The sequence below is a fragment of the Esox lucius genome, chromosome 17 (genome assembly GCF_011004845.1).
Source record: "Esox lucius isolate fEsoLuc1 chromosome 17, fEsoLuc1.pri, whole genome shotgun sequence".
Lineage (NCBI taxonomy): Eukaryota > Metazoa > Chordata > Actinopteri > Esociformes > Esocidae > Esox > Esox lucius.
Genome location: NC_047585.1, coordinates 33,596,737 through 33,622,034, shown reverse-complemented (window position 1 = coordinate 33,622,034; position 25,298 = coordinate 33,596,737). Strand labels below are relative to the sequence as shown.

The 25,298-nt window shown below is 38.8% G+C and overlaps 2 protein-coding genes across 4 annotated transcripts; one reads left to right on the top strand and one right to left on the bottom strand.

Moving 5' to 3' along the window:
- The first annotated feature begins 1,882 nt into the window (after nucleotides 1-1,882).
- Nucleotides 1,883-11,782, top strand: slc6a11a (solute carrier family 6 member 11a). Of its 3 annotated transcripts, none has more exons than XM_010881021.3 (14): nucleotides 1,883-2,170; nucleotides 3,625-3,759; nucleotides 4,109-4,249; nucleotides 4,870-4,960; nucleotides 5,091-5,223; nucleotides 6,350-6,484; nucleotides 6,639-6,742; nucleotides 7,874-7,998; nucleotides 8,491-8,591; nucleotides 8,700-8,837; nucleotides 10,025-10,127; nucleotides 10,276-10,376; nucleotides 10,564-10,734; nucleotides 10,925-11,782. In XM_010881021.3, the coding sequence occupies exons 1-14, from the start codon at nucleotides 1,984-1,986 to the stop codon at nucleotides 11,030-11,032; spliced, it is 1,773 nt and encodes a 590-aa protein (XP_010879323.1). In that variant the 5' UTR covers nucleotides 1,883-1,983; the 3' UTR covers nucleotides 11,033-11,782. The 3 variants fall into 3 exon arrangements, with proteins under 3 accessions (XP_010879323.1, XP_010879322.1, XP_019910727.1); XM_010881020.3 differs by having other exon boundaries at nucleotides 8,479-8,591; XM_020055168.2 differs by having other exon boundaries at nucleotides 8,479-8,591; nucleotides 10,564-10,741; nucleotides 10,925-11,031.
- A 2,900-nt stretch (nucleotides 11,783-14,682) lies between these two features.
- ppil1 (peptidylprolyl isomerase (cyclophilin)-like 1) lies at nucleotides 14,683-17,094 on the bottom strand. The gene is made up of 4 exons (XM_010881019.3): nucleotides 16,874-17,094; nucleotides 15,782-15,936; nucleotides 15,105-15,173; nucleotides 14,683-15,016 (listed from the first exon to the last, which is right to left on the bottom strand). Exons 1-4 carry the CDS (start codon nucleotides 16,927-16,929, stop codon nucleotides 14,796-14,798), a joined length of 501 nt encoding a protein of 166 aa, XP_010879321.1. The 5' UTR covers nucleotides 16,930-17,094; the 3' UTR covers nucleotides 14,683-14,795.
- Nucleotides 17,095-25,298: the final 8,204 nt, after the last annotated feature.

Below are 25,298 nucleotides of genomic sequence, written 5' to 3'. Positions count from 1 at the left end.
TGTTTTGTAGTCATACATCTCAAGCCAATATTGAGGATGGTTTTAATATTGTTTTGTAGTCATACATCTCAAGCCAATATTGAGGATGGTTTTAAAATTTGTTATGTAGTCATACATCTCAAGCCAATATTGAGGATGGTTTAAATATTGTTTTGTAGTCATACATCTCAAGCCAATATTGAGGATGGTTTTAAAATTTGTTATGTAGTCATACATCTCAAGCCAATATTGAGGATGGTTGTAACATTGTTATGCAGCCTGCTGTAATATCATTGTGAGAACGTGTTGCCTTATAATTGTATGGCTGCACATCTTATTCTTTCTTGTGTGGCTTACTCAACTTTAGTTTGGCAGGCTTCCAGTGCCTCCTTGCTTCAGTGAAGAGTTTAGAAGGATCTCCTGAAAACTTAATAAGAAGATTTTAATGGAATAGGACTGATAAGACAATGGGAAAACAACTTCATAAATCTCGCCTTCCAGCTGCCAAGATGTATTACACACAATATGTCCCAATTCCCTAAGTCTAAATAATGTACTAGAAAATAAATAGGGTGCTGTTAGGGACGCGGGCCTAGATGCTTTGAAGCAACATATCCTGCTGGCTTCAATGCAGGGGTTCACAGTCCAGACAGTTCATCGTGTTATGGGAATATCACTTGACTGAAACTGAAGCAACATATGGTAAACATGACAGTACACACACGACAAAACTCTTAATGTTAAATGTTATGTATGTGTGTTGCTTGGGACACAACCCTCACTTGGGATTTTACCATGTTTCATCTTGCATAATGTGCACCTGCTTTACCCAAATGCTTGAAATGTTTAACTTTTAAATGCTTCATAACGGCATCATAATACTTTTAGAAGCACTATAAAAAAAAATATAAAGCATTTATGGCATTTCATGCCTTGAAAAGGTTTAAAAAATGTAGCATAACTTATATTTGACATAATCACCTATGTCAAATGTGACCTAACTCGCTTGCAAATCCAAGTATATCATTTTAAAAGGCTGTGTGATCATTAGAAAACCCTTTTGCAATTATGTTAGCACAACTGAAAACTGTTGTGCTGATTAAAGCAGCAATGAAACTGATCTTCTTTACACTAGTTGAGTATCTGAAGCATCAGCAATTGTGAGTTTGATTACAGGCTCAAATGGCCAGAAACAAATAACTTTCTTCTGATCTTGTTCTGAGAAATGAAAGCTATTCCATGCAAGAAATTGCCAAGAAACTGAAGATCTCGTACAACAATGTGTAATACTCCCTTCACAGAACAGTGCAAACTGTATCTAACCAGAATAGAAAGAGGAGGCCCTGGTGCACAACTAAGCAAGAGGACAAATACATTAGTGTTGAGTCTGAGAAACAGACGCTTCACAGGTCCTCAACTGGCAGCTTCATTGAATGGTACCTGCAAAACACCAGTCTCAATGTTAACAGTGAAGAGGCGACACTGGATGCTGGCCTTCTAGTCAGAGTTGCAAAAAAAAGCCATATCCCAATAAAAATAAAGTATTAACATGGGCAAAAGAACACAGACAATGGACAGAGAAAGATTGGAAGAAAAGGCCATCACTCTATTTAATGTCACACCAAAAAGGAATAACCTATCCTGTTAAAGAAATGTCAGATGTGTTTTTTCATATTCCTCTGCTGAAACATCAATCTCTTCGAGTCTTGCTAAAAGGATCACTGTACTGAGAGCAAACTTGTTGGCAGTGTCAAATGACACGTTCACATACTAAAAGAGCAGCTCTCTATAGTCAAATATCTCAATCTCGAGCTAGCTAATAAATGTATGTCGGTCCACCTTTATGCAGAAGTGCCTGGCATCTTGACAGTGCTGTTATCCTTAAAAACTCCAGCAGCAGAAAATCGCCCCGACCAAAGATCTTCAGGCAGGAACTCAGAAACCACCAGCGGTACTTGCCTCCAGATCCTCTCCCTTTCCTTCTCTCTCCATTTTACTGGCAGGATGGCAGTTCCTCAGTCAGTACGCAGGCATGGGGCTCTCCCGGGACTGGTGCAGGGCAACCAACACAGGGTCAAAGAGCGTGGCCACTGGGATAGTAAAACTGAGTTTATTCTAGCTGTAGCTGGTGCTATTATTGGGCTTGGAAATGTTTGGAGATTTCCCTATCTTTGTTACAAGAATGGCGGGGGTAAGTCAACCAAGTTATCTTTTTGCTTGTTATTTATGTACATAAATTTATGACTTATGACTTTGGATTTGGTTGACTTTCTTTAGGCTGAGATTACATTTCTTTGGATCCTTTGAAAACATTTTGATATTTATTATATCAAAATGTTTTAATATGTTTATGGGTCAGTTTAGTATAGTTGAGTAAAATATATTTAAGATGTTGATTCAGTCTTTCATAACAGCTATTCTGACATTAAACCAGTCTGCAAGTTGACATTTGTTTTGCAATAATTCTGTTACTAGACTTCATTATCCTTATGGTAGTTAGAGATGTAATACCTGAATCATTTTCAACTTGGGCTCTAAATTGGCATCACATCAGAGAACACAAAATTACAGATTTTGTTATTTATATTTTTCACTGAATTGCATATTAATAATAAACTTCAGTACATACTACATTGCAATAATGTTATGTCTTTACCTTGTATCTTGCAGAACTACATTGCCTTGTTGCAAATCAAGTAATTATTTAGAGTGGATGTTTGCATTCTAAAATAATGGATAACCTGCGTTCGTTTTTTTTTTTACATTTCTGAGGGACATTTTACACATTTAAATGCCAAAGACACACCAGATTTGCTTTCCAAGAGGTGTTATTTTCCTGATATATTATTGCTATGCATCAATGATTTCCCAACAAATGTATTGAGCATATATTATATATAAATAATATACTTTGAGTAGCAAAGTTGGTGGAACGTCATTAAAAATAAGTAGCAGCTGTAAGACCTGTCAGCGACCTTGCACAAACTAAAATCGTGAGGTGTAAATGTGGATTACTTCAAATTGAATCCCTTATTAGATTTCATTATAAGGCATCAAAGTTTGAAGATGCACAAGGGTTGTGAAGATTTTCATTAACGGCTGTATCTACAATATTCCATTTCATAAACACGTGACTGTAGGTTGCTATTAATAATATGGCATGTTCTGTATTATTGTTATTATTATCACATCCAAGTTTCCCATTTGTTTTTATCTTTCAATAAAATGTTTAGATGTACGAGAAAATAGTTACCTGTCCCATCCTCCTCACCCAACCCAAATTCTGCGAGAGGGGGCCAACCAGCATACAGGAGTGGCCCTAGGCCACCAGATTAAAAGAATAAATGGAATGTCTTGCTTTCTTTACCATCACTGTCAGTTGTTACTAGATTTAGTTATTAGGGATGTGACCTGATCAGTTTTGACAGAAGTCAGCTCTCACACACAACTTCAAAGTGATTATCAAATCTGGATATACTGTGGGAGCCACTAGAATCAGAAATGGCATTGTTCAGATGTATGGTCTGTGTCAACTAATCTCGGCACCCAGAAACAAATCACGTTAATACATTTGAAAATAGATTAGCATGAAATGTTGTATATGGAAGCCTTATACTGTATGTGTTGGTCCTGCCTCTCCTGTAGGCGCTTTCTTTATCCCATACATTCTGTACCTGGTGACCTGTGGCATCCCCCTGTTCATTTTGGAGACTGCTTTGGGACAGTACACCAGCCAGGGGGGCATCATCTGCTGGAAGAAGATCTGCCCGCTGTTTGAGGGTGAGCTTTGCTGCACATTTATCTGCACTTTTCTTTTGCTGTGGCACAGTTAGGCTACCAAACAAACGGTTCCCCACAGAGATGGATACAAAAAAACAGAATATAACTAAGCCATTTAAACACTGTTGACATTGTAAAAAGCACACGCGCCAAGTCAAAGTCCTGACCTTAATCGGATAGAGGTGCTGGGGCCGGACCTGAAGTGAGCAGTACATGTCACTACTACTACCACACTCGATTGGCTTAGGTCTGTAATGCTGAGGAGTGGGCAAAAATCCCTCCAAAAATATGTCAAACACTGATAAGCGGCTATATAGGAGACATACATTTCTCTTCTTGTCTTCGTCAGGAATTGGCTATGCTGCCCTGGTAATCACCACATATGGATGCATGACCTACACAGTTATTCTGGCGTGGGCTTTCTTCTACCTGTTCTCATCCTTTACTGCTGACCTGCCATGGGCCAACTGCAACAATGCCTGGAACACAGGTATGTAAAGTAATGGCCTTCGCCAGTCTGAGCCTCCCTTATGTCGTGCTTGGTGATGTTCTGTGTGTAGGGTCGGGAGGGTAGCCTAGTGGTTAACATATCTGAACAGTAACCAATAGCTACTTTAGATCAAATCTCCATCCGGGAATTTGAAGAATCTGTTGATCAGTCCCTGACCAAAGCAGTTAATTGCTTTCAAGTCATTGTGGGAGGTATCTACTGTAGGTTGACGCCGTTTACATATCTCTTTGCCATTGCATAGTTACAGACTGCCACAAGGTTTTTAGTTCCTGTTGTCATACCTCTGAAAACCATCTTCTCAGATTGAATGAAGTATAATAAAATGTACACTTTTTAAAAAAATGTATAAGACCACGCAGTATCATAGGTTTTTTTATCATGCACTTTGACATTATTCGTCCATAATGAAAAGTGCTTCACAAATGTAATAAATTATTATGAAATGAAATAATCATTAGATCTTTCTCATGGCATTTCGAATTTCATTGAAGTTTTTGCATTGTTACATTATTACATCAATCAACTCAATTACATCGAGAGGATCTGGATATTAAGCTGAACTTTACAACCTGCCCCAACTACACGTCAATGTATTTCAGACGCTTGTGTGACATTTGGCACCAATAACGCCTCTAGCAACTGGACTGTTCCTCTCGTGAATACGTCGTCGTCTGTAGTGGAGTTTTGGCTGTAAGTCAAAAAGAATTGCTGTTTTTCCAGATACTTTCTTTGGCTAATCTTTTAAACTCTTGCGGACGTTATACAAGATTCACATGCTGATTCTTGAAGCTGTTACAGTACCAAGCGGTTCTCCCTTCAGGTGGCGTGTGCTACGGATATCAAATGGTATTGATTCATTGGGAGGTATTAGATGGGAGCTGGCTCTGTGTCTTCTGCTGTCCTGGGTCATCTGCTACTTCTGTATCTGGAAAGGAATCAGGTCAACAGGGAAGGTAGGAGTTTTTGGGTTTATTTTATGGGTGTTCTGTAATGCTCAAACGTTAGTCGGGTCGTTCTACGAAAGGGATCCCCACAAGTAACATTTTTGAAGTAAAAAACGTGCAGCAGTAGTACATTTCAAAAGCCTGTTATATTAAAGGAGGTTCTCATGAAGGCACCATGAAGGCACTTTATCACACCGCTCACCCATCTAGGAAGTACTCAAAAGTGGGGGAGGTCCTACTTACCAGCCAGCCACCACGATTAAGCTCTTAATCTACCACAAGAGGTTGTTAAACAGCAGTGATGCAGGGCAACCCTAGTCTGACACCAACCTCAACAACCTCACCCACAAAAAGCATTATTATAGCTTTAACAATTTGAGAGTATTATTTCATTGTCGACATAGTGGCATTAACATCAAACAAATAGTAAAATCAAAATGCTCATTATTTTTTAACATGGAAAATTAAAACGATCTTTAATTAGTCATATGAAAAAATATCCACTTTGTTACTTATTGGATTATTTTAACCACATATGATAAGAAAACAATATATTTTCTTACATGTTATGCTTTGTTGAATCGAAACATGCTTTATTGTTGAAAAAACTAGTACGCAGACTCATTTTCAAATTGCAGTGGTATGTCCACCAAGGGCAACAGATTTATTTTTTAAGATCAATATTGTAACTAAAAAACCTTTTTACCTCCAAAGAAACACTGAACATCTACTCTGCAATTGATAGTGTATAAAAGATTAACTGTTTTTTTTTTTTTTTTTTACTAATTTCCTGGTATTTTGTGGTGGAACCAGAGGTTGAGCATTACACTACAACCACTTAATCATAGACAGGCAACAGCTGTTTCCACAGCAACACTTGTTCTGAAGCCTTCAGTTACTTGCCCCCTCCCTCTTGGACACCAAAAGCATCCATTACCATGTCATTACCATTGATGAACGACAACCCAGTTAGAGTAAACCTTGCTCTAATACATACTTTACCTTGAGATGAGAATACATGTTTTTTATTACGTCGATCATGCGGACTGTGATTTGCCTTAGCTATGAAGTTACTCGGTGAGACGATGGTTCCGTGGGTGGCATGGTAATACAGGTGTGCTATGATGTGTTATAGGCAGTCTACGTCACAGCCACCTTCCCCTATGTCATGCTATTGGTGCTATTAATCCGAGGAGTGACCCTACCAGGAGCTACAGATGGCATCTTCTACTACTTATACCCAAATATTACACGTCTAGCTGATCCACAGGTAGTATCTGTTGTTGATGGGCCACCAGTTTTTGGATAGTCTAATCCCGTGCTAACAAGGCCTTGTAATTGGGCATTTTTTGCACAATATAATCAGTGTCCATACATTTCAATTGTTACTCATTGTAACTCAATTCTATTTTTTGAATTATAAGGTTTGGATGGATGCAGGAACCCAGATCTTCTATTCTTACGCCATATGCCTGGGCTACCTGGCCTCTCTCGGAAGCTACAACACATACAATAACAATTGCTACAAGTGAGTGTTCAAGGTGTGGGTTGATTAAGAATTTACAATAATAATTAAGCACAAAAAGGTGCATATCAATATATTTATTTAGATTCCTATTCATTAATGCAGAAGCAGCAGCCATTTTAATTTGGGGTTCAAGTTGTAGCATAGTTGGCTATTTTAGAACACCAAAATGATCCCCAGCCACAATATCTGGATAGAGGGTAATCAGAATTGCCTGTATTTGCTAAGCACAACTATGCTGTTACACTATGACATTTACAGTTCCATCTAAATGAAGTAAACATTTGACCTGACATCAAAGTATCAATATACCAACTCCAAACACCATAACCAAAACAAGAAATATTATATCTAACCTGAAATATGTAACCAATAGTAACCACAGTAGCAGCTAGAATACAGTGACCACATTTTCAAACCCCCAAAACGGGACCCTTTTTTAACCATGTTAATGCACGTGCACATGTACACGCTTATGCACGCATGTCTGTCATCATGCGTGCTTGTGGTTGGTGGAGCTGGGGGGGGGGCTTTGATGAGAATTGTTCTAGGTTCGCAGTTCTAGGTTTGGCTCCAACATTACAGTATCCCTATTATTATTGTGGTGAAAACTGGGACCAACAAAAATAATAATAATAAAAAAAATAGCCCCTGATCTATTCATCTATAATTCCAATCGCGAATTATTACAATGTAGACCTGTAGGCCGCTAGCATGTACATCGACATTTTCCGCATGTACATTTAAAACCCTGTACTTTCTGTCCTGGGCGGGGCGGGAGGGTGGGCCAAGCCCCGAATGTATTGTGATCCTAGCGACGCCTCTGTTTGTCGGGACCCAGGACAACCAGCTTGAAACCGGGACAGTCCCGGGCAACCTGGTCACCCTAATCTAGCATCTTGATCAAATGGCTAATGTAAATATGAGCCAGATGGTTAGCCTTGCTAGCAATGATTAAGGTCAAGATCTTACAGTAGTAGACGTTCAGCTTCACCAAAAGACTCATGGCACAACATTCCCACAAGTGTCCTGCAAGTTACTGATCTGTATCTAAATCTAGACCCAATGACAATAGTGTACGTTAAAGAGAAGGTCGGCATGATGTTTTGAACACTGCTGTTTTGTGGCTTGCAGGGACTCCTTTTACCTGTGCTTGCTGAACAGTGGCACTAGCTTTGTGTCCGGTTTTGCCATCTTCTCCATACTGGGTTATATGGCTCAAGACCAAGGAGTGGACATCTCTGTGGTTGCCGAGTCAGGTGAGGCTCCAAAGGACATCTACTGGGGCAGAAAGATGGCGCTAACTCCACGGTTGTTTACATTGTTCTCTGTTACTCCGTTTTTTTGTATCTGCATTAGCACAGTATGAATGATCTTGTTCTAGCGGACTGCTCTGATTCATTGGTGCGTTGAACAATGTTGTGCCCTATAGTTTGAAGTCTGTGGTTACTGATAAACGTAATGAGGTAATAACTGAATTTCTCCATCTTTATGCTTCTTTGCCATTGCATGACATCCTATTATCCTTCAGATCAACCTATACTGTATACTGTGACACCAATGGTCAGAATGGTAGGTTTTTTAGGTAGTGGAAAGCTAACTGTTTCATCAATGTGCACTCTAACCATTAACAAGATATGACCCATTTGCTTTAGTTTGGTGAAGTAGGCACAGGTCTCACTATTTCCATCTGAACTTGTCTCCGGGTGAACATTTTCACTGTTGTGGTTCTGCTGAAGGTCCAGGCCTAGTGTTCATAGTGTACCCTCAGGCAGTCTCCTTGCTCCCCTGCCCTCAGTTCTGGGCCGTCTGCTTCTTCACCATGATCATCCTGTTAGGAGTGGACGGACAGGTTAGAGCTCTACACACCACCCCCTCCTCTGTCTGGACGTTCTGTCCCTGCTGCGTCTTTCCCTCTCCCTTCCCCGTGTACATTGCTCTCTTTCTTCACGCTCCCTAGTTTGTTGGACTTGAGAGCCTTGTGACCTCAGTAACGGATGTCTACCCACACCTCATCAGAAAGGGCTACCGGAGGGAGATTCTGTTGCTGGTCTTCTGCTGCTGCTGCTACCTTGTCGGACTGATCATGGTCACCGAGGTGAGAGGTCACAGACACAGGTCCTCGCTTTCTGAAAAGGCAAAAACAATGGGGGCAAAAACTGAAGTGTTGCGTTTATAATTTTAATCAGTGTAAACTGTTCAGTGTACCTATTTAAAAAGAGCCAGCTAGGATTAGGTTGAATGGTTTATTTAATGTAACAATGAATTATTATTATTCGGCATGCATTTCAAAGTGAACATTTTGGAGATGATTCTGCTGTAGTGTAATTAGCCACATGTAGAATATTTTTACTTGATCTGTAGAGATGAACCCATCAGAGCACACAAATGGGGGTCCAAAAAGACAGACTACAACAGGTTGATGAACTCAAACCCCTTGACAGAGTGTAGATAACTGGGAGCATAGAAAACATTCACACAACGCTAACTACTTTCTTTAGCCTAGCTTTACGGACATTAGTATAGACATTATTAATTCTATAATTCAGGATTGATTCATTTCCATCTACAGTAGCAGTTATCTGTGTTTCTGAGTAACTGCTATTGTAGATGGAACAGCACCTGAGTTACCATCATTTATTGAGAGAGCTACATTGCTAGAAAATAACATGTTAGCCATTTAACAAACTTAAGCAAGCTAGCTAAGCATTTTACAGTCTGGTACTGGGTTTAAGTGGAGCAAATTCAATGGTTCCTTTGTCATCTTACTATCTAGTTATCTATCAGTGGCAATTTAGTAGCAGCAATGGCATTCTACAAGAGCAGCAATACTATCTCAGCCAGCTTGTTAGCTAGCTAACATTGGCTGGCTGCCTGCGACAAGTTTCAGAGTAGTTTAACAAGTCATACGGTAGGTAATCTAGAGTTGTCAGTGGGTGTTGGACTGACGTTCTATGCATACCCTGACAAATGTTATCTTTCAGAAATCGGCTGTGCAGTGTAAAGAGAATTAACAAACTACTCCCTTGGTGGAGATTGCTTACAAAAAAATATAAAAAATACATTTAATTACTCAATAATTAATAATAATTACTGTACATGGTACATGGTAATCTTTTGAAACAACTGACTTTTTGTTTTTATTGACGAGAGAGTGGTGGTATGCTGGTGGTTGCTCAACAGAAATGTATAGTTTACTGCATACTATATATTCAGGAATATTGATACAATAACAAAATCTGTAAATATTGATTTTACAATATATAAAAATGTTTCCCCTCTCAGGGTGGCCTATATGTCATCCAGCTGTTTGATCACTATGTGTGCAGTGGTGCCACTCTGCTGCTCATGTCCATATGTCAGTCACTCAGTATTGGATGGATATATGGTAAGAATGAAGACCTCTTGCAATGTTATTATAGGCCAACATTTACTGGACATTTGCTTGCCTCCTCACCAGATAGTTTTTATGTTTATGGAGAAGCCTTAAAGAATCAATTCATGATTATCCTGCAACATCTCTGTCTCTGTCCAAGGTGCTGAACGCTTCTGTGACAACATTGAGGATATGATTGGCTACAGGCCCTCCTCCCTGCTGAAATACTGTTTGCTCTACATTACCCCATCTGTTGGAACAGTGAGTTTTAGCTGAGTCCATTTGTACAATTATCCACTTAAGTTTATGGATGTAATTTATCTTAACAAACATAACTCAAGTAATAAACAAGTACAGTTAAGCTAATAAAACCATATAATAACACAATAACATAATGCACAGTGAAACAAGAATAAAACATGTTTCTGATATCTTTACTCTCTTCAAGGGAACCTTTATATTCTCTCTGCTTAAGTACAGCCCTCTTAAGTTCAACAACACGTATGTGTACCCTTGGTGGGCATACACGCTAGGCTGGTTCCTAGCTATGTCCTCCCTGTCTCTCATCCCCATCACCATGGTCTACAAACTCTACCGGGGCAATGGGTCTTTCTGCAAGGTCAGAAGTGAGCTTAAAGTTTCATTTAAAAAGGCAAAATAAAATGTTAATATTTACACCTTGGTCATTTGGTAGAAGCGAATGGGAATTAACCTGTGCCTTTAATATCCAGCACAGCATTTTATGTTATAATTTGGGGAACTCTTTCGCAGCAAATCATACTAGTGTTAATACCTGTTTGCTTCCCCAGCGCTTCAAAGAAATTTGTCGGCCAGCAGATGACCTTCCTATAATGAAGAAGGAGATGATACGTCCCTATGAGCTGGATTGTGCTACTAGTGATAAAACGCAGCACTAAGATAGACTGGCTGAATGTTCCACTATCACGATTGGGCCAGTTTCCATATTAACTTTTTTTTATACTGAATGTTTTTTTCCTCCCTTCCCTCATTTTACATCTACAGCCCTGTTTAGCCCTGTTTAACCCTATTTAACCCTATTTAAAATATTTATAACCTGTGTCAACACGTGGAGGCACACTCACTCACCAGATGACCTTAGATGTTTGTGAGTTTTCTTTGTTTTACAGTTGTGGGAAAAATAATAGTCACCCTTGCACTTTATAAAAAAATTTACTTAACAAAAATATTGACCTCCACATTTCTTAATTTCACACTTAATATTTTAGAAAATGTGTCTTTGATTCAGACCCTAATACATCCTTTCAGAAAAAATGATTTACACCCTGGACAAAACATTTCTAAAAAAATCTCAGAATTCGTGATTTCTTGATTGCAGGCACAAACTCAGGTGACTTCAATTCCGAAGTAAAAAAGAAAAAAAATATTTAACAATTTCTACAAGGTACCAATAATAATTGGCTCATTTATACATCTGATAGTGGATTGCCCTGCAGTCTACTTATAAACCCCAAAGCCTTTAATGATGTCGGTTTCAAAGTGAACAGCCAGCCAGATAGCCTATCAGATGTATAAATGGGCCAATTTTGGAAATGAAATCTTGATTTAGTTATACCCAACTTTGTATTATGTTATATTTGAAAATCTTGTAGTTTTTGTATCTATTTTTAGAAAGTCAAATTATAGACCTTGGACATTGTACATACAGTATTTCATTATATCTATTTGACATCATATCAAATGTTGTATTTGAACTAATACAGTTTTATATGGTATGTTTAATAATCTTTATGTAATAAAACACAGAAAATAGTCTTCATTATCAATACCTCCTGGTAGAATGCATTGGTACACACATCATGGATTTGAAATCTATCACTTGAGTGGAATTCATCCTCAAATGTAGAAGAAAAATGTTGATAAAAAAAACATACCCTTTCCAAGTCTGGAATTTGAGACTGAGTACTGCCTTCAGTTCAAATTGACCCCTTCACCTCAAACCTGATCCAGACCTCTGCTTGAGCACAAAGGGAAACGCTTCATTACACATCTGTCTGGTCTGATGGAGAGTAAAAGAATGTGTTGGTTCAACTGGATAGATTAATCCAACACGTCTCTGGTGAGTGAGTTTGGGACAAACAGTGATGCTTTAACAGAGAACAGCCAAAACAGAGTTTCCAAAGCTAGAGGTTCACTTATCTGAAAATAGGGGTGTGAGGAAAAACTATGGAAAATAATTTGCACTTGGTTTGTAGAACTGGAGGTAAACATCAGTAAACATTTAGCCACTGAATTCAGCAGTAATAAACAGATTTGTTTTTATTTTGTTACTTCAAATGCTTTAACGTTTTAACAGTTTACACAAAAATATTTGAACCCTATTACCAAGAGAGAATAGTAACAGTAAAAATACAGGTGCTGGTCATACAATTTTAATATCATCAAAAAGTTGATTCATTTCAATAATTCCATTCAAAAAGAGAAACTTGTATAATGTACACATTCATTCCACACATACTGATATATTTCAAGTGTTTATTTCTTTTAATTTTGATGATTATAACTGACAACTAATGAAAACCCCAAATTCAGTATCTCAGAAAACAGTGAGGTGCATGTTTTTCTCTTCCTTCCACGGTCAAATTAGCTCAGATTGGTTTTGGTCCCAAATCTTGATCTATTACTAGGGGTGAACCCCTTCAGAGGTCTGCTTTCACCTGTAATAATACGTTTATAAGTATGCATATACATTACAATGGCAGGTATAAATTTATCCCAGCCTTAATCACGTGAAATCAACAGAAGGATATGAAAAACAACCTCTAATGTACTTTTCCCAATAACAAAAAAAGCAATCAATCAAGTCATTTAAAGACGTGCTTGTTACCAGGACAACAAAACATCACATGATGTGGGTTCAACCAAGTTGTGTAAACATGACTCAGAGGTAGTTTAGCCAACAAAGAAATTCAGGTTGGCATGTAAGCAACCTTTAAGCGGTTACAAAATGATTCTGTGAAATTGGCACGTAATGTTGGCAATCTGTCCAACAAAAAGGAGCTGTCAGTGAGTTCAAGACACAACCCTGCTAAATCTGTTGCCAGGTGGACTTGAATAACCCTTGAACAGTTTGGAAGATTACTTAAGATTAAAACCACAACATTATATATTTTGCCAACTAAGCAGTAATGTTCAGTCGCAAATAATTATTGTTGAACTACTCTTTTTACTTATTAAATTTTTAAGTGACTGAATTTCCTTTTAGTCACTTGTTATACAAGATGGCGGCAACAAGTCCTACAGGACCAATACACAGTCTCCAGAGGGACCTGCTCTGACCAATAACTGTCATGGTTTTGGCAGCATCAGAAAAACAAATCCATGTTTAGAACTGACAACTGAACCCATGGTACAATAATGAATGCAACTACACTGAACAAAATTATAAACGCAACAATTTGGTTTTTGCAAAGGTGAAGTGCTCACTAACACAGATTTAGACAAATTTGTGAACAATATGAGAGAAATAGGCCTTTTGTGTACATAAAGTCTTAGATCTTTGAGTTCAGCTCATGATAAATGGGGGCAAAAACAAAAGTGTTGCGTTTATAATTTTGTTCAGTGTAATTGACTACTGTATGTTATGACGGACACAGTTAATTGAAAACAACCAAAACATACATAGTATCAGCTCAACAAATTCCAAAATGAACCGTTTGTGAGGCAGTTTGCAAACAATAATATGCTTAAAGCCCTGGAGGGAGGTAAGCCCCCAACAGCCGTCTAATCTGGTTGTGTATCAAGAAATGCTCTTATTTGAATGCCTAGCAATCCAGTCCTAGTGACTAATTCCTAAATGACCCCCTTCCCTTCGGCCTTCCATTTGCATGTTAACGCAGTCCTGTCATTTGCGCACCTGTACCAAAGTCGAGGGGGTAAAAATTATAGTATAGGGGCTACTTAGACCCTCCAGTAGCCGCTTCCAGGAAGTCCTAATGTTGTAGCAAAGTGGATCATCCATAAGATACTAGGTTGTTATTGAATGTGTGCAATATGAGGTTCATATCGCTTAAGACAGACAGGAACTGTCATTTGATTTTCATGTTAAAAATTTGTCTTATAGTTCAAAAGTGGAACACGAATCATGTGTGTACCAGTCACCCTTTGCCTTAAATAATGCTCTGTTGTTTGTCTCCCTCCAGAGGTAGCTTTTTGAAGTTATAGAGTGAGACTGAAAATGTAAATGCTGTACTTGTCCTCAGAGACAAATGACAGGCAGAAGCCGGTAAGATCAGGTGGTGCCTTTATACCATTAGGAAGAAACGCATGTGAACAGCAATAACTGAACCACCTTCCTCAGTTGCAGGCAAAACACTTCTCCAAACCTCAATACATTTGTAACAAATCCACAAAACGTATTAATTGATAGCATTGAAGTTATGTAAACTGAAACGTCCTCATACACTTCCATAAAGGAGATCACCTTGCTTAGACTCTTCCTCTCCGTCTTGGCATGTTATAATATGACCATGTCACTGAACAATAATGAATATGATGACTGTTACCAATTTAAAAAAAAACAACAACAAAAAATCTGTATTTTTTATTACAAAATCACTGTACAAAAAAAATATAGTAAATCAGCCACTGGTTGTATGAGTCTTAGTTGTGCACAGTGGTCCTGAGGATTTTGTATGAGTCTCAGTTGGGCACAGTGGTCCTGAGGATTTTGATGTCTTCAGCAGGTCTGTCCTGCGTGTTTGTCTCTACCATGCCAATGCGGTTGACCACCGCCATGCCTTGGCACACTCTCCCAAAGATACTGTGCTTCCCATCCAACCACTGAGTAGGCCCTAGGGTCAGGAAGAACTGGCTTCCATTGGTGTCTGGTCCAGCATTGGCCATAGCTAGGATCCCTGCACCTATTGGAGACAGTGCAATATGTAGTAGAGAGCAACATCAACAACATCACGTTTTTGGGGAATTTTATGCTGTCCAGAAATCAGTTACCTGTGAATTTTAATTCAGGGTGAAGTTCATCTTCAAACTGTTTGCCAAATATGGAGGCACCGCCACGACCTTTAAGCATTAAGTGTCATTGATTACAGAGAGTAAGAATTTCATTTCATGAACAGATTTACCGTCATCATATTGAGTTTAGTGCAGACATGGGACAAAGTCGCATTGATGCAAGCCACAAATAAGTCTCAAGTCCTAACCTTCAAGTCTGTAGTCAAGTTCCAAGTAATAAAGGGCGAGTCTCAAGTCCACAGCTCAGATTGAGTCAAGTCACAAGAACCACATTTTTGCTTTCAAGTCAATGGTTAAGAAAAGTTGTGTTATATGGAGATTATCAAATCTATTTGTGTTGTAGAATTTTTTGGATGAGCTCAAAGAAACCTAATATTATCACTGGCATCAAGTCAAAGTCATGTTGCAAGTGTTTGCACTTTTCACAGAGTCAAGATTATATTTGCTAAATATGTGACTCGAGTCGCACTGAAGTCTAAGTCATGTGACTCAAGTTCACATCCCTGGTTTAGTGAATCGTTTCTTCTGACTCTGGAAAACCTGTAACGTATAACCACTCTGAAAAAAAGGGGTGAAGGCGCACAAAAGGCTGGTACCGCAACAATATGAAAATAAGGGATATTGAAGAATGTATCCAGTCCCCATCTGTGTCTCACCTGTCCCTGTAGGGTCTCCTCCCTGCACCATGAAGTCCTTAATGACACGATGAAACTTGGTGTTGTTATAGTAACCTCTTCTTGCCAACTCAGCAAAATTTTTGCAGGTCTTAGGAGCATGTCTCCAGTACAGTTCCACTACAAATGTGCCCATTCTGGAATGGAACATAAGAGTTAATGTAATACAGCTAAGAGCTTTTACTTTCCATGGAGGTACCACAATAGGCACTTTAGCAATACAACTCCCACAATGATATATATATCAATTTACCAAGACAAATATGATTCTGCATGTTCTGAATTATTCATTGGGGTCTCTAACACAAATCATATTGCATCCTAAAAGTTGGATTTAGTTACCTAACATTTATGAAAATAAGCACCTATTGACAGTGAGGTGTATGTTGTTCTCAGCAATTTTTGAGCATTTAACATTTTGTTGTATTCTTGCAAAAATATTCAGTGAAATTCTCATTTAATTGGGGATATATACTAATTTGCTATATACATATTTAATGGCCCATTTCTAAAATACTTCTTCATATAGGAATGCCTTCAAATGCAATTTCCTGAATACGTCTGTTTGCTGGCCATTGATTTTGTCACTCTTATTTCGGCCATCCTACAACTTGAGTAAAAACCTGTAATAAACTTCGAACATATTATAATAGGAACATGAGGTTTGGACCATTGCGTTTCTTAAAGTATCTAGACAACTGACATGTTTTACTAAGTAGTCAAAAGCTATTGGACACTATAAACAAGCAAATGAAATGTACAGCAATACGTAGCGTTGGGCATTGAGAAAACCTGTCAGGACAGAAAGCATTTGAAGTACACTGCATGTTAGCTAGCGAATCAGTTGCTAATTTCTTCATTCGAGAGTAAGAGGCCGTATACATACAATACAGTGGTAGTATTGTTAAAATAGCAAAATGGGAAATTTAAGCTTAATTTAAATGTTTCCCATTTTCACAATACTGTGAAGTGTCCGATTTACCCCCTTCTCACCCAATGATTTCATACCTAGCTATCAGTACGTTAGCAACAAACATGCAGAGCATGCTTGCTACTACTAGTAAGACTACTTACGTTGTTTCTAGGCTCACTGTTGGCGGCTGCCAGGTATCTGGTGGTATTCCCGACATGTTGAGTATATAAAAATGTAAAAATAAATGAATCAGGAAAGTTGCTCAACGTCGTGCAATTAATCAATATAAGCCGACCACAGCTACTTGGTAGTAGAACACAGAAGCAATAACTTCTAGGTAAAGGCAGAAATAATTAGCGTCATCAGGCAACATTAAACATTAGGCTGCAAAAATAAGACTTCCGTTTTTTTTGCATTGTTCTTTCAAAACAAAAGTGCGCTGTAAAACGGTATATGATTATTTTGTGCTCCATTGCATTGTGTATACTATAAAATATATTTTCACAGGAAAAACTACTTAGAAAAATGGCAACAAGAACAATTACTATTTAAATAATACTTTTCATAAGATAAATAATATTATAAGGTGGAGCACATTGAGAAAATGTTAGAGCTAAAATAAATTAATGTGATATGTAAAAATATGTATATTTTGATTATGTCACACTTGTTAATTTACTAGTGCTCATTAGTTTTATAATAATAATAATAATACATTTTATTTATAATGCACTTTATATCAATTAAATGACCTCAAAGTGCTACAATGCACTAGCCTAAAAGCATAGAACAGCGACATTAAAATAACACAATTAAACAAAAAAGGCTTTTCTAAAAAGATGGGTTTTCAGGCCCTTTTTAAAAGAGTCCACAGTCTGTGGGGCCCTTAGATGAACAGGGAGAGCATTCCACAGAGCTGGTGCAGCTGAGCAGAAAGCACGGTCACCCATTGTTCGCAGCTTTGTCCTCATAGGCTGTAGAAGGTTAGCCTGTCCAGAGCGGAGATGACGTGAGGCAGAAAGGGGAGTGATGATTTGTTTGAGGTATAATGGTGCAGTGCCATAGAGACACTGATGGGACAGAAGGGAAACTTTGAATTCAATCCTGTATTGGACAGGAAGCCAGTGAAGCGATTTAAGGATGGGAGTGATGTGGTGGTGCTTCCGCACCCCCATCAGGATCCTAGCAGCACAGTTCTGGACGTACTGCAACGGCTGGATATTCTTGCTTGGGATCCCGATGAGGAGTGAATTGCAGTAGTCCAACCTGGAGGAGATAAAGGCATGGACAAGTTTCTCAGCATCTGGGAGGGTAAGGGTAGGGCGGAGTTTTGCAATGTTCCTGAGGTGAAAGAAGGAGGTTTTGCACAGATGTTTAATATGGGCGTCATAAGTCAAATGGGGATCCATTCTAACACCGAGGTTTGTGACTGAGGATGAGAGGTGGATATCGTCACCAGAGAAGGTGATGCTGGTGATGGTAGATGACCGGGTTTGGTGTGGAGTGCCAACAAGAATGGCTTCAGTTTTTGAACTGTTTAGTTGCAGAAAATTATCCGCCATCCATGTCTCTATCTCCTCCAAGCAGATGGAAAGTGTGGAGAGAGCTGTAGCCGGGGTTGGGTTTGTTTTGATGTACAGTTGCGTGTCATCAGCGTAGCAATGGAAAGATATTCCATGCCGGCTAATGACATGACCCAGGGGGAGCATATACAGGGTAAAAAGGGTGGGGCCAAGGACTGATCCTTGAGGGACACCACAAGTGACAGAGTGTGTGTCCGATTTAGCACCACCCAAGGATACATATTCTGTTCTGTCCGTGAGATATGAAGTAAACCAAGCCAGAGTAGTGTCAGAAAGTCCAATGGAAGAGTGAAGGCGGTTTAAAAGGATATGGTGGTCCACAGTGTCAAATGCTGCAGTGAGATCTAGAAGGATGAGAAGTGATGGAGATCCAGCATCAGCCGCCATCAACAGGTCGTTGGTGACCCTGACCAAGGCAGTTTCTGTACTGTGGCCAGAGCGAAAGCTAGACTGGAACTTCTCATAAAGACTGTTTGTAATGAGGTGATTGTGAAGTTGCGCAGAAACTACCTTTTCCAACACCTTTGACAAAAAAGGGAGGTTGGAGATGGGTCGGTAGTTGGCAAATACTTCGGGGTCAAGGCTGGGCTTTTTGAGCAGAGGTTTGATGACCGCAGTTTTCAAAGATGCAGGGACTTGGCCAGACCGAAGAGACTGATTAATGATCTTGGTGATCATGGGACTTACCACAGAAGAGTGACTTTTAATTAAAATTGAGGGAAAAGGGTCCAGTTCACAGGTGGAGGGCTTCATCTTCCTCAGGAGAACATCAATCTCATGTTGATTAGTATCCATGAAACAACTGAGGAGGTGGGTAGTCCCATGGGATTCAGTGGATGTAACAGGGGAGGCAGAAGGACTTGGGAGAAGAGTGGTCGGGTGCAACAGAGCAGGTACAGCGGGTGGCTGGAGGACAGGGGTACTGGAGAGCATGGAGCGGATGTTTTCAACCTTTCTTTTGAAAAAGGACAGAGATTGTGTAATAAATATTTCCACCCAACCTCAAACTGTAATACACCCTGGATACTTCTTGCCTTATAGCGGAAAATCTGTTTCACAGTGAATATATTGTAGAAAATACTCAGTAGACTGTGTGGAGTCAAAATATAATTTCAAATCATGGGGTCCTGTGTGCTGAATCCAGCAATACTATATTTTCATCCCCCTCTTTAACACCAAATGCACCAACTTTTTTTTGACTGACTCAATACCTTGCAATTCGTGAAAGAATAATATATTAAGGTTATCAAGGAGTAAATACATTTGTTACAATTATCTCATTTTATGTTTATTTGCAGAATTCTAGGATGCCACTGGTGGTGTGATGAAGTCTAGAGTCAATAAAAAAAGGATTTTACTGATATATAATATATCTTGCCCATCCTTGCCAATGTTACACCGAGTGCCCAATGATTTGACACCATATTCTAACTCTACACACCCTCCTGAGTTATTTCTACAATACGTTTACAGCGTCACATGGAATTGTATTTGCACTATGAGGCTTTATGTATTCCATATTCAGTAGCCTAGTTTGAATTGGTTACATTTTTGAGCGTGGAAACATTTTACATTTTTTTTATGGAAAAGTCTATTTAATATGAATTAATTTTAATTATTGTTAAGGTTTAGAAAAGCATATTGTCTTACACAATTAATAAATTCTGTTCATGACACTTTTCTGCTAATATGTTAGCCTCTTTTATTTTGAAATATTTAAAATGTCCGTTACCCGGAAGTGTTTTTTTAATGTTGCTCACAACACGTAGGCCATCCTGAATACAAATGCGGCAAGCTCCCGCTCAAGCCGACGGTTTACTAATTGCATTCGGATTGTTATGGTGGTTGTTAATTATTACGGCAAGAAATACCTTTTAGAAAGTTGGGTGGAAAAACGAATCTTCAAAATTACGAAATTCCAGTATTTTATAATTATGAGATATTACAAAGAACTAGTTATATCACATATATCACTGACGTCATGTCCTGCTATGAATTTGGGTTTCTGGCCTACGTAACCCGTTCATTGCTTTCTTCAGTGTCAGAATATTTTTACCATGTGCATAATTTATTTCAATGCAATTAGATACCGTTTGAAACCTAGAGCTTAAAACACACTAATGTTTTAAAGCGAATATGACCCATAAGCTGTTATTTCGACTGCATATTCAAAATTTTTTAATCTGTTTTTGCGTACCTCTGTAGACCATGGTTCTGGCAACACCAGGGTTTTTGGTTCAGTTCCCAGTGGGCCAGTATGAAAATATATGCAATTACTACTGTAAGTCACTCTTGGTAAGAACATGTGCTAAATTACTTATGAATGCAGGTGGACAGAGCCAAACTGGGTATAGCAAAATCTTTAAAGGAATCAACAAGACCATCTGCTCTTCTCTAATATGGGTCAAAGGAAGTGACAAGCGCAATATTTTGCATTAACTTTACAAAAGCATTTGGTTATCATTTTTCCTATTGTTGAATAGGTATGCAAACTGTTTGGTCAACCATTAATTAAAACTATTATAATTTGTTTGGTATTAAATGGAGAAAGAGTGAAGGGTACAAGAATGTTTAGCATTATTGGGAAATACAAGCTAATTATCCAATACAACATTGGTGTCTTCCTTGTCCACACACATGGCAGATAAAAGTCACCTGACCAGTAAACTAGTCCCTCATAGCAATGGGCATTCCCCTTAGTCCTTGAATTACATTTTAAATGTGAGTGCACTTGCCCAAGAAAGGGAGAGATGACTGGAGTTAGCTATCTACCGTGTGGAGAACAAGTATTTGATACACTGCCGATTTGCAGGTTTTCCTACTTACAAAGCATGTAGAGGTCTGTAATTTTTATCATTGGTACACTTCAACTGTCCAGAAAATCCAGAAAATCACATTGTGTGATTTTTTAATAATTCATTTGCATTTTATTGCATGAAATAAGTATTTGATCACCTACCAACCAGTATGAATTCCGTCTCTCACAGACATGTTAGTTTTTCTTTAAGAAGCCCTCCTGTTCTCCACTCATTACCTGTATTAACTGCAACTGTTTGAACTCGTTACCTGTATAAAAGACACCTGTCCACACACTCAATCAAACAGACTCCAACCTTGCCACATTGGCCAAGACCAGAAAGCTGTGTAAGGCCATCAGGGATAAAACTGTAGACCTGCACAAGGCTGGCAGAGGACAATAGGCAAGCAGCTTGGTGAGAAGGCAACAACTGTTGGCGCAATTATTAGAAAATGGAAGAAGTTCAAGATGACGGTCAATCTCCCTTGGTCTGGGTCTCCATGCAAGATCTCACCTCGTGGGGGATCAATGATCATGAGGAAGGTGAGGGATCAGCCCAGACTGAGGGATCAGCCCAGATCACGGCAGGACCTGGTCAATGCCCTGAAGAGAGCTGGGACCACAGTCTCATTTGTAACAAACTACGTGGATTAAAATCCTGCAGCGCACGCAAGGTCCCCCTGCTCAAACCAGCGCATCTGCTCAAGCCAGCGCGAGATCTTGGCCAACAACCTCCTTCCCTCAGTTAGAGCATTGAAGATGGGTCGTGGCTGGGTCTTCCAGCATGACAATTACCCGAAGCACACAGCCAGGTCAACTAAGGAGTGGCTCGTAAGAAGCATCTCAAGGTCCTGGAGTGGCCCAGCCAATCTCCAGACCTGAACCCAATAGAACATCTTTGGAGGGAGCAGAAAGTCTATTGCCCAGCGACAGTCCCGTAACCTGAAGGTCTGTATGGAGGAGTGGGCCAAAATCCCTGCTGCAGTGTGTGCAAACCTGGTCAAGAACTACAGGAAACGTATGATCTCTGTAATTGCAAACAAAGGTTTCTGTACCAAATATTAATTTCTTCTTTTCTGATGTATCAAATAATTGTCATGCAATAAAATGCAAATTCATTACTTAAAAATCATACAATGTGATTTTCTGGATTTTTCTGAAAGAGTACCTATGATATAAATTACAGACTTCTACATGCTTTGTAAGTGGGAAAACACTGCCGATTTTGCAGGTATCAAATACACTTGTTCTCGCCACTGTATATATGGAGGTAGCTAACTTGTTAGACACCTAATAAGAAGTCTGACACAAAAATTTTGTTTTGTTGATAACATTTTACACTATATGAAAGGTGGCTTTTTGGTCACATGACAGTAGTTTTTCTTGAATTGTGGATGGTATCAGCTTGGTACATGAACAAAGATGATCACTTGTTCCCTTTAAGCTAAATGAAGCACAGAGGCAGATTTTGTGAATTGGACATGCAATCAAACTGCATCCGATTTCCATGGGGATTCCCCAGAGGAAAAGTGGAAAATGCAAGAGCTTAGGGGCTGAGCAGTTGTGATCCTGTGGTTCTACTTACCTAAAGGATCTGTATCATTTGGCTCCAATTGAAACTGCTTAGAACAACCTTAGAACAATGACAAAAGTGCAAATCTCCATGGTAAAGCTAAAAAAGCTAAGATTGTCAGATCATGACATGCATGTTTAAATACATTATACTTTAAAATCCTTTCATATTTATTTGATTTGATTCATTATTTAAACAACATTTTAGCTGTTTGTTACCCGCTTATAAAATTGTGCATGGACTACAATTATGTACTCTCCCCACTATTTATTTATTGAATAGATTGTGAATTCAAATTCTGTATTCTCAATATTGGGATTTATAAACCTAGATCCATTGTCTACATTTCATGCCATTCCTCTTGATGTGTAAAGGATGTGTAGTTTTAATGCGTATAATGTACATCATGGCTAATCTGGACATTCTTCATTGTTAGTATTGAATAAAAATGAAATACCAGTCCACTTCAAGACCCTTGCACTTAACGCTGGTGTTTTGCCATGAGTTAACAGAATATTAATTTGTGAAAATGTCCTGGGCAGTAAGTTTTCGATGAATGTACTTGTGTTGTACTGTAAAACGACATGAAGAAGAGTGTATGTTAAATTACAAAAAATGTACATGTAAAAGAAGGAACCTGGCCCAATTCAAGCACTGGTGAATGGTGAATTCATCTTCATTAAGATTTCACAGCAAAACACATTTGAATGTCGGATAATATACTATGTATTATGGAATAATAAGTTGTGGCCAAAATACTGATCCAGTATTACTATTACTACTAATGTCAATTGACAAACACGACTGCTGAGTGTCGATTCTTCCTATTATTTGCATTTATTTTGAGACTCCTATCTATGCTTCATGTGTGACAGCATATAATTGTATTCTAATAAACATACTTCATCAGCATAAATACATTGTCCTGTTATTGTGTGTGTGTGTGTGTGTGTAATAATGAATATGGTAATGAAAAGTGCAAAACACCGGGAATTAATTTAATTACCTTTATTAACGAATTTAAAACATGTTCTAGGCTCGCAAATGCATCATGTAACTCTTCACCCTGTAATAAAATAGTTACACCATTTAGGGGAAAGAAACAACATGTGACTTGATCCCAGTGGATATGTATAGGTAGTCCAAGAGACTGACAGAGGAAGAACGATGAGGCACCTTGTAATGGACGGCATTACCAGACAGTATTAGACGAAATAGCTAGATCTAAACTTGTCTGGTAAGACGACAATTACAAGGTTTAGGTAGGAGGAGCATCAGAGTAAAGTAGCAAGGGTCTTTGTAGCTACAGCAGCTTGTGGATAGACAAGCTGTAAAGACAGAAGACAGAAATAAGTTAGAGAATTGGAATATTTTGTAGCAATACATCAAGATACCTGGATAAATAGAAGCAAATGAGTGGTCCAGCAGATTCAGATGCTGCCTCAAGTGCACATATTGCTCCTAAGCAAAAACCACTTACTTTCCTAATTGACTCTCCACTAAATAAACCACAAATATGTCAGAGAACCACCCCCCCACACACACACACAATCATTTTAACAACAGTTATAGTTTGCATGTTTCATTTTCAAGAATTATAGTTAAAATAATTGGTAAAGGCTGGTTCTCTGTCATAAGTTAACAATATTGACAATATATTTATTACTTTGAATGGACATGCATAATGCAAATAAATTATGACATTCGACTACAATTTCAGATTGCTCAGAATGAGTACACAAAGGTGTAATTAAAACAGAACTCAGAAGTAAACCCCTTATCAACCATCACCTCGGAAACACATCTGTCACCTCTCCATTGATTTGTACATTACATTTCTTGTAGGAGGACGCACAATGTGAAGTTTTATTTGAAACATTGATCCCTTCTCTACTTTCAATTTACATTCAGAATCCCAATTGTGTCGAAACAACATAAAATAGTAATTAATAAAGAGTAATTAATAAGAGTAATTAATAAAAATAAAAAAAAAGATTATCTCTTTAAGGGACAGGGAGCTAAAGGGAACAGAATTAGTACTCATTTAAAGCTCACTTAATTTGAATTTGACCGAGCAAGAGAGAGAAAGAGCAGCAGAGAGGCAGAGCCATAGAGGTCCTTGTGTTTATTTTTCTCACACAGATCTCAGGTGTCAGCTGCACAATATGCCACGCAGGTACAGTAGGGCTGGACCAATCACCAGCCAGCTACGGCTCAGGGCTGGGGGAGGGGAAGAGGAAGTGGCTCCTACTGCAACAGTCATTTCAGTGGTATTCTTTAACTACAGGGTGGGGTGGAAAATCTACACAAAGGGCTGGAGGCAGGGAGGAACTACCTTTCACAAAAGGGGGTGGGGGGGGGGGGGGTTTAGGCAGAAGGTGGCAGCGCAGACGACGTTTAAAACTATTACCTCATCCTATTACACTACGGGACTTGGTGTGTGTCACCTGTTCTGGATTGTTCCTCCAGCCAGTTGTTTCATCCGCCTCTCTCATTCACGTACAGTATTGTCCTTTAAAAAGAACCACCCCTACGACTGCTTTGACCTTCTCATTGGCTGTACTATAAACTGGAGATCAGGTTATCTGGAGTCAAATCATATGACTAAAACATTAACTAACAACTGTTCCCAA